This window comes from Mesoplodon densirostris, chromosome 14 (genome assembly GCF_025265405.1).
Source record: "Mesoplodon densirostris isolate mMesDen1 chromosome 14, mMesDen1 primary haplotype, whole genome shotgun sequence".
Taxonomy (NCBI): Eukaryota; Metazoa; Chordata; class Mammalia; order Artiodactyla; family Ziphiidae; genus Mesoplodon; species Mesoplodon densirostris.
The window spans coordinates 73,217,907-73,234,748 of record NC_082674.1 but is presented as its reverse complement, the minus strand read 5'-3'; the positions used below and the strand labels follow the sequence as shown (position 1 = coordinate 73,234,748).

Genomic DNA, 16,842 nt, shown 5'->3' with positions numbered 1-16,842 from the left:
GGAGGGAAGGACTGAAGGAGAGAGATCAGTGTGGCCAGGGACATGGAGACTGTGCTTGAGGACGATATGCCCAAGAAGAGAATCAGAATCTGCAGAAGATTCAGCCTGCACGTGATCATTGCCTCCAGCCAGCCCCCTCATCTCAGACGTTGGGAAATTCAGAGAGAGAGTGGGAGTACGTCAGTAGGGCCACGCGCATAGTCTGTGTGGCAGGGGTTGTGGCCATTCCCTATTTGTGAGGAGTCCCCAGCAATTTGCAGGCCTCTTCTGGAAAATGCTGGCGGACGTCTCTAGTGTTTATGTGAAAGCTTGTTCACAAACCTTGAAAGATACAGATGTAGATGACAGGTAGATGCATAGATAGAAAAATGTAATTAAATAAAAGCTCCAGGAAAGGTTTGGAAAATGCCCTTTATTGCATAGGACGCTTCTATTGTCATATGATGTTAGACTGAGGGCCGGTCCCTTCATCCTCCTTCAGACCACGGCATTCTGTCTGCTACTCTCCCGAGGGTCCTTTCTTCTCCCTGGAAGGGATAAAGCAAATGAGGTAGAACAGGAAGAGACAAGCAGCACTCCAAGCTCTGCTGGTCAGGGTTACCCTCCAGCATTGCCTTAAAGCTCAGAGCCACACACACCACAGGGAGCTTGGCTCCAGATCAACGACCACGCAACAGAGGTTCTGGAACATTTCCATATCTCGGGGGACCTCATTTCCACGTGACTCTCTTTCATATTCCCCTTTGTCACAGAAGGCTAGGTCCAGTGGTCCGGGTGAGATCTCGGCTCAGGCCCAAGGCTCTCAGACCTCAAAGTTCTGGTCCTGCAAGGGCCCCTGTCCTCTCTTGAGACCACTCCTGGCTCTCTCTGCCGAGAAGGAGCTGCTGGCAGTACGTCCTCTAAGAGTTGAGGTCCATCGTGCAGACCCTGAGAAAACGCCTAGGAAAAGGCTCCACCTTCTTGTTGACGTCAACAGAGATCAACGCCTTTGGTAGTGCTGGGTGTGTCCCATCGGATGCCACTGCAGAGCCATTAGGTCAACCAGCACATGTGTGCGGCCCCTTCCCTTAGACTCCTCTGGGCCCTCGTGACATAGGCTCAGAAGACTGCCAGCCTCAAGCCTTACCTCTTCCAAGGGACGGCCACACCGTCTTCCAGGATCTTCTGTCCCATGAATCTCAGTTGCTGTTTGCAACTCAAAGGAGAGAAAAGAGCCTGCCTGCGGGGTCTCTTTGGGCTGGGGCCTTCCCCCGTGGGCTGCTCTCCCTCATTCTCCTTTTCTTCTTGCTTCTCTTCCTCCTCTTCCTCCTCCTCCTCCTCAGAGGTGCTCCCGGATTCCACATTGCCCATCAGCTGGGCCATGGCGAGATGAAAGACACGGCAGCTGAAGCCCTCCAGGACGCCGCCCTTCACGTGCTGCTGGAGGATCTCCAAGGTGGGGAAGACCCGGCAGCAGGCCATGCACCTGAAGCCGGTCTCCATGGTCACCATCCAGTCCGGTGTCTTGGCCCTGGGTCTCTCCTCGACGGCAGGTGACCCTGATGGGCTGCCTGGCTCTGCCCTTTCCTCATACTCTTTCTCCTCCCCAGTGGGCTCACTGTCAGACAGGAGGCTTTCGGTGAACACATCAGAGGGGCACGTGCCTACTGTGCACGCATCCTCAGGAAGGGTCACTTCTTCTATCGTCAGCTGCTTTTCAGGCAACTCCAAGGGTTTCTTTGTCTTCCAGGAGACAGCGACACCCTTGTTCACTTGTACCTGCATGTAGTATATTTTCATGCCCCTTTCCTCTTTGTCTGGGTGCAGATCGTTCTTACAGGGTGAAGAGGGCGAGGAGGAGACACAGTGTGATGGGGGAGCGGTCTCCCCTTCTTCCTGAACCTGGGCTAGGGGTGCTGTAAGCCAGGCAGTGTCTCGAAATCTCCGCATTGCTGAAAAAGGAAATTAAAACCATAATAACATGCATGGGCCGTGCCGGAAGCTGAGGGAGCAGGTGTGGTAGACGAGAGAGGGACATTTGCATGACGTAGCTATGTCGTGAGCTTGGTGTCTGTTGGCCGTAGGATGGAGCGGTGTATCTGGTGTCATCTGTGGGCTTTTCATGTGCGTGGGGGGGATACTGGAGCGGTGTCTCTATACAGGGGTGTGGAGTATGGTGGTGAGGGCTGTGGTATGTGAGGGATACGGCTGGATGCGTGTATGACAAGGAGTGTGAGTTTGGGAATATCGGTGGTGCATTCCTTGTGGAATGGGGCTGTGGTGCTTGGGGCTTCTGTGTGCTCTCAGAAGGGCTGTGCCTGGAGGGCGGATGTATGTGTGAGCTGTGTGGACCTGAGCTGGATGGTCCTGCTCTCAGGCTGGAGGTGTATGATGCAGAACTCTGTCCTTCTCTGGAAGCAAAGGCAAAGGCAAAGACAATGCCTACATTTTCCTCTGAAGATGCTTCATCTGGTCCCTCTTCCCTCCACCTCAAGCCCAGACCTTTCCGGCCCCTGCTCCTTGACTTCCCCACCATGGTACTACCAGTATTCACACCGCCCCCCCAGACTCAGCTGGCATCCACTCCCTCGGAACAGCTCAGCCATCCTGCCCAGGCTCTTCCACAGAGCCCTCATCACCTCTGATGACCCTGGATTTCCTCTCAGCCTCGCTGGGATCTGTGTGCCTCCTGCCTCACAGCCAAGCACCCCCTCACCTGAGGAGCCCCGCGCCCTTACCAGCGTAGCTGAGCTTGAGCGGAGTAGAAGTACAGAAGAAGTATTTAGAGGCAGAGGAGACCTCCCCTGACCCTGGGCTGCAGCCTTGGGCCACCACAGTGGATCCAAGCCGAGGGGGATCCTCTTGTGACTTCGAGATTCCTGAGGGAGGAATGAAAGGCTCAGGGTGGGTTCATCAGTCCTCTGTCCACAAATATTTACTGAGTGTGTGACACGTGTCAGGTGCAGTGAATACACACAGTTGAGAGTGTGGTTCCCAGTGGATCCTCCAGGATTTAATTCCAATCAATACTTATTCTCTCACTGTCTAGTTGGTAATGTAGGCCTCGGTGGTGACTGTGAGTGTGTGGGAAGAGTGAGTGATGTGTATCAGTTAAGTCTGTGGTAAGTGTGGGGTTGGCATGGGGAGCACAGTGCAGATGTGTCTATCTGTGTCTGTGGCCTTTGTGTGCATGGTTTCTGTTCACAAGTCAGGAATTCTGGGACATGTAACTATTCCTCATTACATGGTGTGGCTTGTATTTATGGTGCGTGTTCATTCATTCATTCACCAAGATTCAGTAAGCAGCTACTCCTGTGTATCCGGCACTCTTCCATTGTTGTAGTCTTTGGTAACGCTGCACATTCTAGTAGGGGAAGACACACACTAAACAAAACTACAATAAATATATAATACATCAGCTGGTGGTAAGTATATAAGGGTTGCCAGACTTAGCGAACAAGAATACAAGGCACCCAGTTAAATTTCAGTATCAGATAAACCCAGAATAATTTTTTAGTGTAAGTATTCCCATGCAGTATTTGGCCTGACTTAGTTTTAGTGTGAGTATGGCCCATACAATATGTGGGACATACTGATACTGAAAAATTACTTGTTGTTTATCTGGAATTCAAATTGAACTGGATAGCCCATATTTTCTCTGGCAACCCTGACATGGGTTAGTGGTTTACTGTGGTTTGTACAAAGCGGGTCTGGCATTACTCAAGAATGTGTTACAAGTGTGGTGTGTATGACACGTGACTGGTTCTTACAGAGGTATTTAGCGATGGCTGAAGTTAGCTGTGTTTGTGCCAGAGTTGAGGAGATACATATATATATATAGTGTGTGTGTGTGTGTGTGTCCTATATATAGTGTGTGTGTGTCTATATACATATCTCATCTCCAGTGTTCGGTGTTGGAGGAGAGGATTGTGATACAGGTGGGTTGTATGAGAACGTAGTACAGGAGGGATCCGTGTATATACCTCCATGTGCTGTGTGTGGTTTACTAAGGAAGTTATATGTGGGGTGTGTGATATTTTTGCTGTATCAGAGTGTACATGGGTGTATGAGTTACTGTCTCATAAAACACCCCTAACAAGAAATCTGTATACACTCTTACGTACAACGAGTGTCAGCCAGGTCCAGGCAGGGTGACAAGAACTTTACCACGCAGACTTTATATCTGGTAAGCACTCTACCCCCATTCATCCCGCACTTCTCTGCACTACCACACACACACACACACACACACACACACACACTCACACACCCACACACACACAGGAACATAGAGCAAAATATTCTGAATGGTCAGGGGCAGTCATTGCCTTCCCCAGCCTGTCCCAGCCACTGCCTGGAAATCTGCCTGCTGTCTAGAGCTCCATTCCCAGGGCCCATCCTACAGTCTCCAGGGCCCTGGGCCTGGTAGGAGCTACTGGGCTCTAATCTGGGGCAGAGGCCTCTAGCTGGAGCTCTGGGGTGACCACCCCTCTCCCAGGGCAAGCTACTCGCCTACATTTAATGCACGCAGACACCACGTGGCCCGTGGCTCTCAGATCTCCCCCCAGGACCTTGAGGCCATTTCACACCCCCGCCCACGTGGTCTCAGTCTCTGGAAAACCCTTCCCTTCCCTTGATCTCCTTTGGGAAATTCTTCCTGTTGAAGGAATAAAACCTCCTTGCTTTCAATATGACACCATCCCTAGACAAACAATCTTCTTTCAAAGTGCATTCCACTTGTCAAGATATTTTTCAACAGGGCCTTCAACTCATGGGGCTTCTCTTTCCACTTTGGTAAAAGAGGCCAAGCAACTCATGGGTCTCTCTCAGCATCCTTGCATCCTTCACATCCCCCACCTCATGACCCCAGGGAAAGATCCAAGAGCATAAGAGAGAAATCGGGGACTGAGAAAAGCTGCACCTCTAGGTCTGTGCAAGCAGGATGCAGCCTGCTGTGAGTGCGACAAAGCTCCAGGCCCGGCTGCCCCAGGAGAGAGTCCTCAAACCAGTGGAGCTGACCTCCCATCTTCCAGGGGGCATCTGGCCGTTCTATGCCTTCTCACACCACAGGGACCCTCCGGATGGATACGGCAGCATCAGTGAGACAAGGTCTCTCGCTCCCTGCTTCACAGGTGACACGTTCTCAGTCCCCCGCTTCCTAGAGAAGGTTCAGTTTGGCAGAAACCCATGTGCCCCAGACAAGTTGCCCCCCACATACCTCCTCCGTTCTCGGCAGTTTCCTGGGACTCTTCATTTTCCAGATGTTTCCTCTTTTGTCGCCGTTTCATGGTACCAACTAGAAGTCTCCCTTAGAAGATGCCTCAAGAGATGTCCAACTCCTCCTCTTCCCTACAGGTTGGCCCTTGTTGGCTCTTGGGCAATCCGTTGAAATGATTCAATACAAACAAAAATAGTCAAGTCTCCTAAATGGCTGAAAAACTTGTGCCACTTAGTGAACCAGCAGTACTGCCTACTGCTCACCAGGGCTGTTATGTTTGCAAGGTTGCCAGGCGCACAGCGGAATTCTGTGACCTCAGTGCTGACATCAGAGCATTCGGTGGACCTGGGTTGAGCACAGTGTCTGCAATAGCACAGGCCCCATTTTCAAGAACAATTCCTTTTTCCCAGCCGAAGCTTTCCCGTGAAAGGGAAAGGTTCATACCATATCTATTATAAATTGTATCATACCATGTCTGTTATAACATTCACATTTTGATTGGAGATCTTTGAATGTCTTTTCTAGAGAGATTTAATATGAATATTTTAAATGGTCTCCAGTTTCCCTGTGGATTATTGACATTTTAAACTCTGCACTTCAATTTTCCCTCAATACGTGTAATTTTGTCACGGCTATTTCTGTACTCAAAGATGAGGAATTATATAATTGATTTCTTCATTTTTTCCCCATCTCTTGCCAAGGTACTGCATTTGATTGTGTCTTGTGAATGAGTGAAAAATGCTAGTCCTTGAGTCAGGACATTGGGCCCTTTACCAAGTAACTCAACCTATCTGGGCTTCAGCTTCTGTATGTGCGATCAAGAGGCTTGGACTAGCTGACTTTTCAAATGCTGTGTTTCTTTGATTCACTCTCACTTACTGATCTGCTCCTTAAGAAGAGGGTCTGTTCTCATAAAGTAACAACAGTCTTTTCCTAACCTTGGGTTGGGCGGAGTTTAACTGTTCGTACTCAGTTTGTTAGTTATATTGCCTTCTACGTATGCTTAGCTCTAAATAATTTATATGGCTCTTGTGACTATGTTTAGATCTTCTTTTTTTCTTATTTTCTTTTACAGTTTCTAATTTGTTATCGCCAGTGTAGAGGAGCCTGACTGATTTTTAAAATGTATTGATCTTGTATGTGTGTGCCTTGTTGAACCGTCTTATTAGTTCCTGCTAGTTTATCTGTGGGTTCTTTTGGGTCTCCTAGATAAATGAGCATATTAAATGTAAATAATGTGTTCTTTGGATAAAGTTTATTTTCTTGCATCTATATATATAGAAGCAATATGTTGAATTGATTTAAATATTTAAATACTTACATACCTGTTATCACAATCTAACATTCTTTATCTTATTTTCTTTCAATCAATATTATGTTTTCAAGACTTATCCACGTGAATCCATATAGATCTAGGTCTCTGATTTTTGACTGCTTGATATTATTTCGTCACATGCATATAGCATCATTTATTTTCCATTCAAGCATTATTGGACAATTGGATTGTTTCCCTCCTTTCTCTAGAACAAACAACATTTCCTAGAATATCCCTGAAGATGTCTGACAGTCGAGAAGGGCCAGGCTGCCCGAAGGATTGCTACTTGCTTTTAGCCACCTTCCAACAGGCCGTCTCCAGCCAGCAATTTGAAGCACAGCTGAAATGAAAACTGCCCCAAATGTGAAGATCTTAGGAGCTTCCTAGAAGGTGGGAGGTTAATGATAGGCATCCTGCTGGGATCCCAGGGGAGTCTGAGCTGGCCTGAAGCTCATCTTCCTCCTCCATCTCTCAAGAGAAATGTGGAGGAAAGAAGACTTCAAAAACTGTGAGCAGGCAGAGGGAGAGAGATTGGGGGCCGAAGCTGTAACTGAGGTCTTGGAGTGGGCTGTGAGCACGCAGAGCCTCTAGAGAGCCAGGCTCTGCCTTCTGAGAACTTCTCCCCTAAGGCTGCTCATAATTCACGTGATACCAGCCATATAGAGCCGACTTGGCCCACACTGTCACAGAAAGCCTTACCAGAATCTCTTCTTCTTCATACACTCTTGTGTCTGTTACTTGGTTATTGCCTTTGGTACTCCACTGATGTGAACCACAGTCGCCAGGGGATGGAGGACACTAGTGACCCATCTTGCTCTGTGGCCTCCGTCCACAGCTTGAGGGTAAGGGAAGAGGCCAAATGAAGGTCAAGAAGGAAAGATGGAGTTTGAAGAGAAGACCTGAGTTAAGGGTGTCTTCTCAAGTCTTGACGACTGAAATGTAGCTCCAGTACCTGAAGTCCTGCTTGTTCTCAAGGCTGACCATGGGGCTGGGTGCACTCAGTGAAGGAACCATATACACTTAGTATTTCCTTGCTTGCTCACACTTGCCCTCCTCTGATACACCCTCTGCAAGACTGATCTTCCCCTGAAACAACTTTCCACCTGCTACTGTCATCTCATGAACATCTGCTTCCCCTTCCTAGTGCCCCCCTAGAATGCCAGTGCAGCCAATTCATAATTTGATAATCATGCTGCTTACCATAGTCTCGGCAACTTCTGATACATTTTATTCACTTTATTCCATAGTCTTCACCCATCAATAATCTTCCTTAACTTCCTAGCTGCAGGTTAACCCATTCGGAATCATTTCTTTTTCTTTCTCTTCTTTGGCAAATCCTTTCTATCTTTTAAGGTCTTTTTCTTGTCTCTCTACCATCCTGCCTTCCCGAACTTCTTTGTTTTCCGTTTAAGTAACCTTTCAATCTCCTTCCCCAATTTCCTCATAAACATTGAGAGTTTATTCCTCACACGTTAGACAGTGGTTTATGAATGGCCAGGCATAATGGACTCAGAATGAGTTGGCACCCCCGAGGTACCTGTCTTGCTGGGGAGCCACAGGTGAAGGGCTGGCTGCTGGACATATGTTTGCATGGAGTCAGGCTGAGTGGCCTCAGGGTGTTTGCTCTGCACTTGTGTGTGTTTCTCGCTAGTTGGTTTCCTCGCCAGCCACCTGTGACCTCCCTCCATCCAGCCCAGGGAATCCTTCTCATCACAGGGGTAGGATGTTTATCTCTTTTTCCATCACATCCTTTCCCCAAAGTTTGGTTGTGAGTTGTTCCCATTCCAAAGACCTTTCCTCTTTGAAGACAAAAGAGAAAATCTTGTCTCTCCTTTCCTCTCACTTCACTTCTGCTCTATTATCTCCTCCGTCCAGAATGGCCCACTGACTCAAATGGGTGTAGAACCGAAGATGGCAAGAAATGCCAGCAATTCTGAGATAATAATACGGATGGATCAGGAAAACTTGAAAACCTTTATCCCGCCACATTAAAATAGATTGCACTTCCAGTGTATTCAGAGTCTCAGTGTAGAAACACAAATGATAGAAACACAAATGAATTACACTCAAGTTTTTCTTTCCTCCTTTCCTGATTTATTCTAATCCTCCAAGTTAACATGATGAACTATTTGTTAGGTAAACTTTCAGACATTTTCTACCCATGCACACTTTTCTTTTTTTCACATAATAGTGTGAACTAGGTCACTTTCAACATACTGTGATTCTGTGATTCACTGTCTCCCACCGAGTCATCCACTGATAAAGTCATCTGTTTCACGGAGAAATATTTCCAATAGCTAATAGCCAATGTCTGTGGAGTGCTTACTCTGTGTCGGTTTCTTGTAACTACTTTACAGATCTTTTGTACAACGTACCCATGGACCAGGTACAATTATAACCCCCAAGTGACAGATAAGTGTAGATAAGTACAAATAAATACAGTGGCCAAGTGTCTTGCCCAAGACACTGGGAAGGGCTTCATGTGGAGCCTGAAACTCGACATGCATCGGAAGGTCCCCACAGGAGAGAAACCATATAAGTGTGGGGAGTGTAGGAAGCACTTCAGTCAGGCCTCAAGTCTTCAGCTTCATCAGAGCATCCACACTGGAGAGAAGCCATACAGATGTGATGTGTGTGGTAAAGTCTTTAGTCGGTCTTCACAGCTGCAGTATCACAGGCGAGTTCATACAGGGGAGAAACCTTACCAGTGTGAGACGTGTGGTAAAAGCTTCAGTTGGCGCTCCAATCTTATAAGTCATCACAAAATGCATACTGGGGATACATTTTATGAAAGCAGCGAGAGTGGTAAGAACATCAAGGAACTGTCAGAGGATAGAAGTTCTACAAAATGATGTTTTCAAAAAACTCACGTGCAGCGTGAATTCTTGCAAGCGTCAGGTCTCATCGGAGAGAAAGTATTTTAAATTAGTTGGTGTTGAAGCAGTAGCTAAACAGATTCTAGTGTTCAGCAGAGCACACAGCAGAGATCCCTTCTGAGTGGTGCAGTAAGGGCTGCATTCCGAACTTTGACATTTATCAGATGTCACTTAGGAGATAGCACTTAGAAAGGAAAAGAGTTTGGTCTGGGCTTTAACAAAAGTGTAAGGATGAGCTCGTCAAAATTGATGTCCATGAGAATGTGCGCTCCATGAGGGCAGGGACTTGGCTGCTGAATCTACACAACCTTATCATTGACTAGTGCTTTTAGGTGTGCTCAGTACTTGTGTTTTAAATAAACCAAAAGGGGGAAATGTATAATATATGAAAGTTGTATCCAGATGGGGAAACCTGCAAAATAAAATTAATTCAGGACATGAACTTTTGTTGAAATACTGAAAACCACTGCAGAAAACCAATCTGCAATATATATTTTTTAAATTTATTTTTGGCTGCCTTGGGTCTTTATTGCTGCACGCAGGCTTTCTCTAGTTGCAGTGAGTGGGGGCTACTTTTCATTGCAGTGTGTGGGCTTCTCATTGCAGTGGCTTCTCTTTGTGGAGCACGGGCTCTAGGTGTGCAGGCTTCAGTAGTTGTGGCACGCGGCTGAGCTGCTGTGCAGCATGTGGGATCTTCCTGGACCAGGGCTCAAACCCGTGTCCCCTGCATTGGCAGGCAGATTCTTGACCACTACGCCACCAGGGAAGGGAAGCCCCCCAATCTTCAATATTAATATGCTATTAGCCTATCGCAACTGGCTCCTTGCCTCCCGCAGCCTCTGTTCTCAAGTTGGGTGGTTATTTGAGACCCCGTCTAGTTTTCCAAGGACTGTGTTCAGTAGAAATTGAACTATCTTGTGATTTTTTTTTCTGATGGTACAGAGTGAAAAAACATGATTAACTTTGCAACAACAGTAACTGCATAGTATACAATTGATTTTTTGTCTGTCAATATTAAGGCAGGGTTTACTGTAACACTTTGAAAGTGTCACAAAAATTGTTTGTCCCTAGAAAAAAAAATTTTTAGTTGACCTTGAACTTACTGATTTCTAATTCTCTGCATTTTCATCCAGACTTTGAAATGTTTGCCTTCTAATTATTGTAGCATTTCTTCTAAACTTCTCAGGTAGGGGCTATGCCATATTCTTCCCCCACATCCATGAGGCAAATACCCAGAAAACTTGTAGGAATTTGATAAAATTATCCAGTGTATTATTGAGACAAGACTGACATTTATGTGCTTTTCCCTATTGGTTGCAGTAAAGCATGGTTTCAGGAAAGGAGTATATATATCAGAATATATTAGATCTCTTTGATTTAGAAATCATATAATTGGAAGTTATTGATTATGAGATTAAAATACCAAAAAGATGAACACCACATCAATGATGTCACTAAATTTTTTAATGGAAATTAGTGTACAGCTGTAAGAATTTGAGTTTTGATAGATTCCTATATTAATCTGAAGCCGGTAAAATGATGACAGGGACTTCCCTGGTGGTACAGTGGCTAAGAATTCGCCTGCCAATGCAGGGGACACGGGTTTGAGCCCTGGTCCAGGAAGATCCCACATGCTGTGGAGCAACTAAGCCCATGTGCCACAACTACTGAAGCCTACGTGCTTAGAGCCCGTGCTCCGCAACAAGAGAAGCCACTGCAATGAGAAGCCCGCGCACCGCAACGAAGAGTAGCCCACACTCACTGCAACTAGAGAAAGCCCGCACGCAGCAACGAAGACCCAATGCAGCCAAAAATAAATAAATTAAATAAAAAATTTATTTTAAAAATTTATGACATATCATAATCGCAGGAGATACACAATATGGGCTTTGAGAGGTCACAGATTGTAGCCTTCATAGTATAATCAACCATAAATCTTTGTTAGTGTTTGTGTATGTGTGCATGTGCACACATGTATGTGTACATGCATAAGATCATGTGTAAAGGGATACTCTTCCAGAGTGGTTTTCCTAGGCAAGGAGCATTTTGTGATATTTTTCCATTTTATAACTTCATGTTATATTTTTTTTCATTGAATAGTGGGTATTGCCAAAGCAGGAAATTATTTTAATAGAATTTGAAAAAGTATTAAATAATTATCCCTTGCAGTTAAGACCTCATATGATTGTTCTATATTGTCATAAGGCATATAAGATCAAAATATGGTATGAACTCTGGAAGCCAATTTCAAAAACAAAACAGTTCTCAGATTATTTTGCATACACAGAAAAATTCATGAGTTTCAACAGTTGAAGCTTTATTATTTATGCTGTGCTTTAACTACAGATCCATAATAGGGAGAGGGAAAATCCTGGAGCTAGAAACAAAAGTGGATATACCTACATGGTGGAGGTTTAAAAAAAAAAAGTTTCTCTTGTTGAAAAGATGCACATGAGGAGAGAACTAAGCATAATAGCAGAGGACCCTCTGGATGTGGAACCAGTAAGGACAAAGCAGGTTTGGATGGCATTCCATACGCAGACCAATGGTGGTATTTTTAATATAGTTGGTTAAAGGGCTTTATTTAGCAAGTTACAGTTGACCCTTGAACAATATGGGTTTGAACTGGGCAGGTCCACTTATATGCAGGGTTTTTTTAAATAGTAATTACTACAGTACTACATGATCTGTGGTTGGTGGAACCCATGGTTGCAGAATTGCAGATACAGAGGAACCACGGATATGGAAGTCTGACCATAAGTTATTTATACAGATCTGTCTATCCATCCATCCATCCGTCCACCCATCTGGAGAGAGAGAGAGGGAGTGAGTGCATGTGCTAGGTATTTACAGAAGTAGATATGGAAGTGCGAGGATATACAAACACACACGTGTATGTGATGTATACAAGCATGTATATCCACGTTTCTATTTCAGGGCTGGAGCAAGGAAAGTGTAGAATGATCCTGGAGAAAATTTACTGTGCCAGAAAGTAGGAAAGAGTGGTGGGACGTGTAAAAAGATCCAGCTTGAAGAGACTCACACTGGGTAAATCTGAGCAATTTGACCATAAAATAAATAATTATCATACAGAATATGAATAAAAAAAGAGGAAGGGAGGGAAGGAAGGGCTCTCAGAATGCCAAACCATAAATATATAGAAGGAATGATGTAATGTAAAAATCATTATTTACAACCATCATAGTAATGATAGGTTCTGGCAAGAGTAATCAATGAATTATAAAACTACTGGTTGAAAGTTTACAAGGAGCAGGATGCTACAAAACCCAAAATATCTCTCCACAAAGTATTAATCACAACAAGAAATACAGTAGGTATAAATTTGGTGAACACTACCTTAGCCAAGAGGTGAACATTATCAATAACAGAACAAACGAACGTTTTAGATCTCTGGGGTATGATATGCTGAGAAGGACGCAACGTTGCTTCAGTATTATTTCTGACAGAAATAAACAACCAGATCTTATCACAAGGAAGCATCCACGTTGAGAGTCTCCTGTTTCACAGTTATGACCACAGGGAGCATAACTGGCCAAAGGTCCCAGCTGCTGCTCTTAAATCCATCACCACGTTTGCCTGGAGGCCGGCCTTGCCCCTGATTGCTCCTAGTCAGCACAGCAGGGATCCTAAGGCAGGCCATTTCTTGGAGACCAGGATTCCTCTGTCCAGTGACCTTTTTTCAAGGACTCTGACAGCCTTGAAGGATTTTACGTAGATTACAAGGCAGTCTGGGATGATTTACCAAATCTTTCTTCCAAATCTTCACTCAGGGTCAGACTTGCACTATGAGCTGATAGTTCTGCCAGCCTTCCAGAGCTCCCTGCCATTTTCTCTCCGATGTTTTCCCTAATGAAATATTTGTTCATTAAAGTCTTTCTCAGCACTTTGCCGTCTAGTTCTTGGAGGACCAGGACAAACCCCAAACCCTAGAAGCATCCCTTTTTGGCTCTTTCTAGTAACCTTCCTTTCCATATGGTAGCCACTAATTTGTAATGGTGTAGATTCACTTAGCCTATTTTGTACTTTATATAAATGGAGTCATGTAATAGGTGCTATTTTGTGTTGGCTTCATTTGCTCCACAGTATATCCATGACATTTATCCATATTGTTGGGAGTGGATACCGTTGATTCATTTTCATTGGTGGATATTATTGCAGTGTGTAAACATATCAAAATCTATTTATTAATCCCATTATTGGTGGGTATTGGGTACTTCCCCATTCTTGGCTATCACAGGTAGTGGTGATGTGAGCAATCTAGAATGTGCCTTGTGCACTTGTTTGAGGGATATTTCTATGGGTGGAACCAAAGGGTTATAGGGTATATGTTCAACTTTGGTAGATACAGTTGACCCTTGAAGAATGCATGGGCCTGAGGGAGGCATCTGAGTCTTTTAGTCCATAGATGTTTTTAAAATATCTCTCACTTTTGGCCCAAGAGTGCTGCGTTTGGGTTTACGGTGTTTCTTAACTTTAAAATAGTCCAATTTTTCAATTTTTTCTTTCACAGTTGGTGATTTTTTTGGTCTTAAGAAATTCTTCCTACTCCAAGGCAAAAAGGCTGTTATCTTACGTTTCTTTCCTAAAGCATCATTGTTTACTTTTCAAATTTAAGTCTGCAGATCTTCTGGAATTTATATTTTTATATCCTATGCAGTAATGATTAATATTTTTCCCATATGGATATCCAGCTGACTGAGAACCAAGAGTTGACCCTTGGACAACATGGGTTTAAACTACACAAGTGCACTCATACGAGGATTTTTTTTTTAATAGTAAATACTGCACTACTACACGATCCAAGGTTGGTTCAATCCTCAGATGCAGAATTGCCGATTATGGAGAAACCATGTACGTACAGAGGACTGGCTATAAGTTATACTTGGATTTTCAACTTAGCAGAGGGTTGGCACCCCTAACCCCCTTGAACCCTAGTTCAAGGATCAACTGTATTAACAAGAGTTCTTTCCCCTCTCTGCTGCAGTGTTTTCTTTTCTTTCTTTTTTCTTTTGGCCGTGCTGCGTGGCTTGCAGGATCTCAGTTCCCTGACCAGGGATTGAACCAGGGTCACCACAGTGAAAGCGCCAAATCCTTACCACTAGACCACCAGGGAACTCCCTGCAGTGTTTTCTTTTTACACGTTGTTATAATGTCTGTTTCAACATGGATTTTGATGTCTATTATCTTGTCTATCCTTGAGCAAACACCAGACTATCTTATATTGTAGATTTATAGTAAGATTTAATGTGACTAATACCTTTCTTTTCATTCTTCTTTCAGATTGTCCCAGCTCTTCTTTTATTTTTTATTTTTATGTTTTTTTAGATGTTGGGGGTAGGAGTTTATTTACTTATTTTTGCTGTGTTGGGTCTTCGTTTCTGTGCGAGGGCTTTCTTTAGTTTTGGCAAGCGGGGGCCACTCTTCATCGTGGTGCGTGGGCCTCACTATCACGGCCTCTTGTTGGGGAGCACAGGCTCCAGACGCGCAGGCTCAGTACGTGGCTCCCGGGCCTAGTTGCTCCGTGGCATGTGGGATCTTCCCAGACCAGGGCTCAAACCCGTGTCCCCTGCATTAGCAGGCAGATTCTCAACCACTGCACCACCAGGGAAGCCCCCAGCTCTTCTTGTAGCTCTTTGCTTTCCCACATAATATTTGTAAACATCTCATCAATTTCCAAGGGAAAAAATGCTGATGTTTTTATTGGGGTTTGATTGAGCCTATAGATCATTTTGAGGATTACTGATATCTTTGTAATATTGAATCTTCAAGCCATGAATATCACTATTTTTAAGAATTTCTCTTGGAGAAAAAGAAAAGTGGATCCCATGTAATAAAATGTACATAAATAGACTCCAAAATATTTAAAGGACCTACATGTGAAAGATAAGTCTAGAAAGTTAACTTTTAAAAGGTAGAAATCTATTTTTTCACCTGAGGAGTTTCAGAAGCACAGATATTAAGAAATTATTGGTTTATTATCTTATAATTAAAGATTTCTATTCCATGAAGAACACAATAGAAAAATTTTAGAAACACGTGCCCAATTAGGAAAGGATACTTGTAATTGGTAAAACTGAAAAGGTATTAATAATCAGAATATGTAATAGAAATGAGGAAGAAAAAGATAGCATCCACATTAGAAAATGGGGCAAAAGTTTTAAGTAGACATTTATAGATGAAGCTACCAAGCATTTGAAAAAAAGATCAAACTTATTAGAAATCAGAGAAATTTAACTATAACAAGATACTACTATACATTTAATACACTAGCAAAACGGTGATGAGTCGTCCAAATGAAGGTAAGTGGTTGCACAAAAACCTGACGTGCAACTCTTTGGTAATCTGGACTGGTGTAGCCGTTCAGGAAGTCAATCTGGCTATATTATTAAAGTATACATATTTGCTATGAAATAATTTCACTCGGGTATGTATTCCAAAGAAATTCTCAGATACGTCTATAAACAAATGTAAGAAGATGTTTATTTTATTATCATTGGCATGGCAGTTGGAAGAGTACAGGTAAAATGTGGGTGCAGAAAATGGAACTCTATGAAACAAATTAGATAGATGGGTGAATTTTTGTTTGTTTGTTTGTTTTTCTGCGGTACGTGGGCCTCTCACTGTTGTGGCCTCTCCCGCTGCGGAGCACAGGCTCCGGACGTGCAGGCTCAGCAGCCATGGCCTACGGGCCCAGCCGCTCCACGGCATGTGGGATTTTCCCAGACTGGGGCATGAACCCGCGTCCCCTGCATCGGCAGGCAGACTCTCAACCACTGTGCCACCAGGGAAGCCTGGATGGGTGAATCTTAAAAATATACTCCTGAATGAAGGAAATAAACACCAGAATGAATTTTATGACACAATATTATTTATATGAATTGAAAATATACACAAGTGCACATTTTGCACAAGAACACACCCAAAAGAAAACACATCAAACAAATTAGAATGGTAGCTTACGGGGTAGAGAAGGGAGTGGAGGGTGCCATAGGGAACAGGAGGTGAATACATAAAACTTAATCATGTTACCGTATTTCATCATGCTATACCCAAGATTTCACTTTACTTGTAGTGGAAAGAAATCCTGTGTGCTATGTTGGCTTAAGTCAGGAATAGTTCTTGGAGGATATTTTCCTGAAAGAATTTGGAACAAATTTTTGAAAAAATCTTTGTTTATACTATGATCTTTTCTTGTTTGTTTTGTTTTTTTCTTTAATTTCTGTTTTGTGGGTGTGTGTGGGATCTACTTTATTTTGTATTTCATTCATCTGATCTTATATTTTTCCATCTGCCTTCTTCAGTTTTATTATTCATTTATTAATTTCCTGAAATGGATGTTTTCTGAATCAATTTTCAACTTCCTTTCTACTTTATTTGTTTTGTTTTGTTTTGTTTTTGTTTTCCTTGCTGTACGCGGGCCTCTCACTGTTGTG

General features: G+C 43.8%; 1 protein-coding gene across 1 annotated transcript; it reads right to left on the bottom strand.

The window, feature by feature from the left end:
• Positions 1 to 1,251: 1,251 nt before the first annotated feature.
• On the bottom strand, positions 1,252 to 5,267 carry LOC132501448 (protein FAM170A-like; the record flags this gene model as incomplete). Its single annotated transcript, XM_060117004.1, has 3 exons — positions 5,198 to 5,267; positions 2,718 to 2,858; positions 1,252 to 1,931 (listed from the first exon to the last, which is right to left on the bottom strand). Coding segments are annotated over exons 1-3 (891 nt in total), but the record flags the coding sequence as incomplete, so codon positions are not given.
• Between the last annotated feature and the right edge of the window lie 11,575 nt (positions 5,268 to 16,842).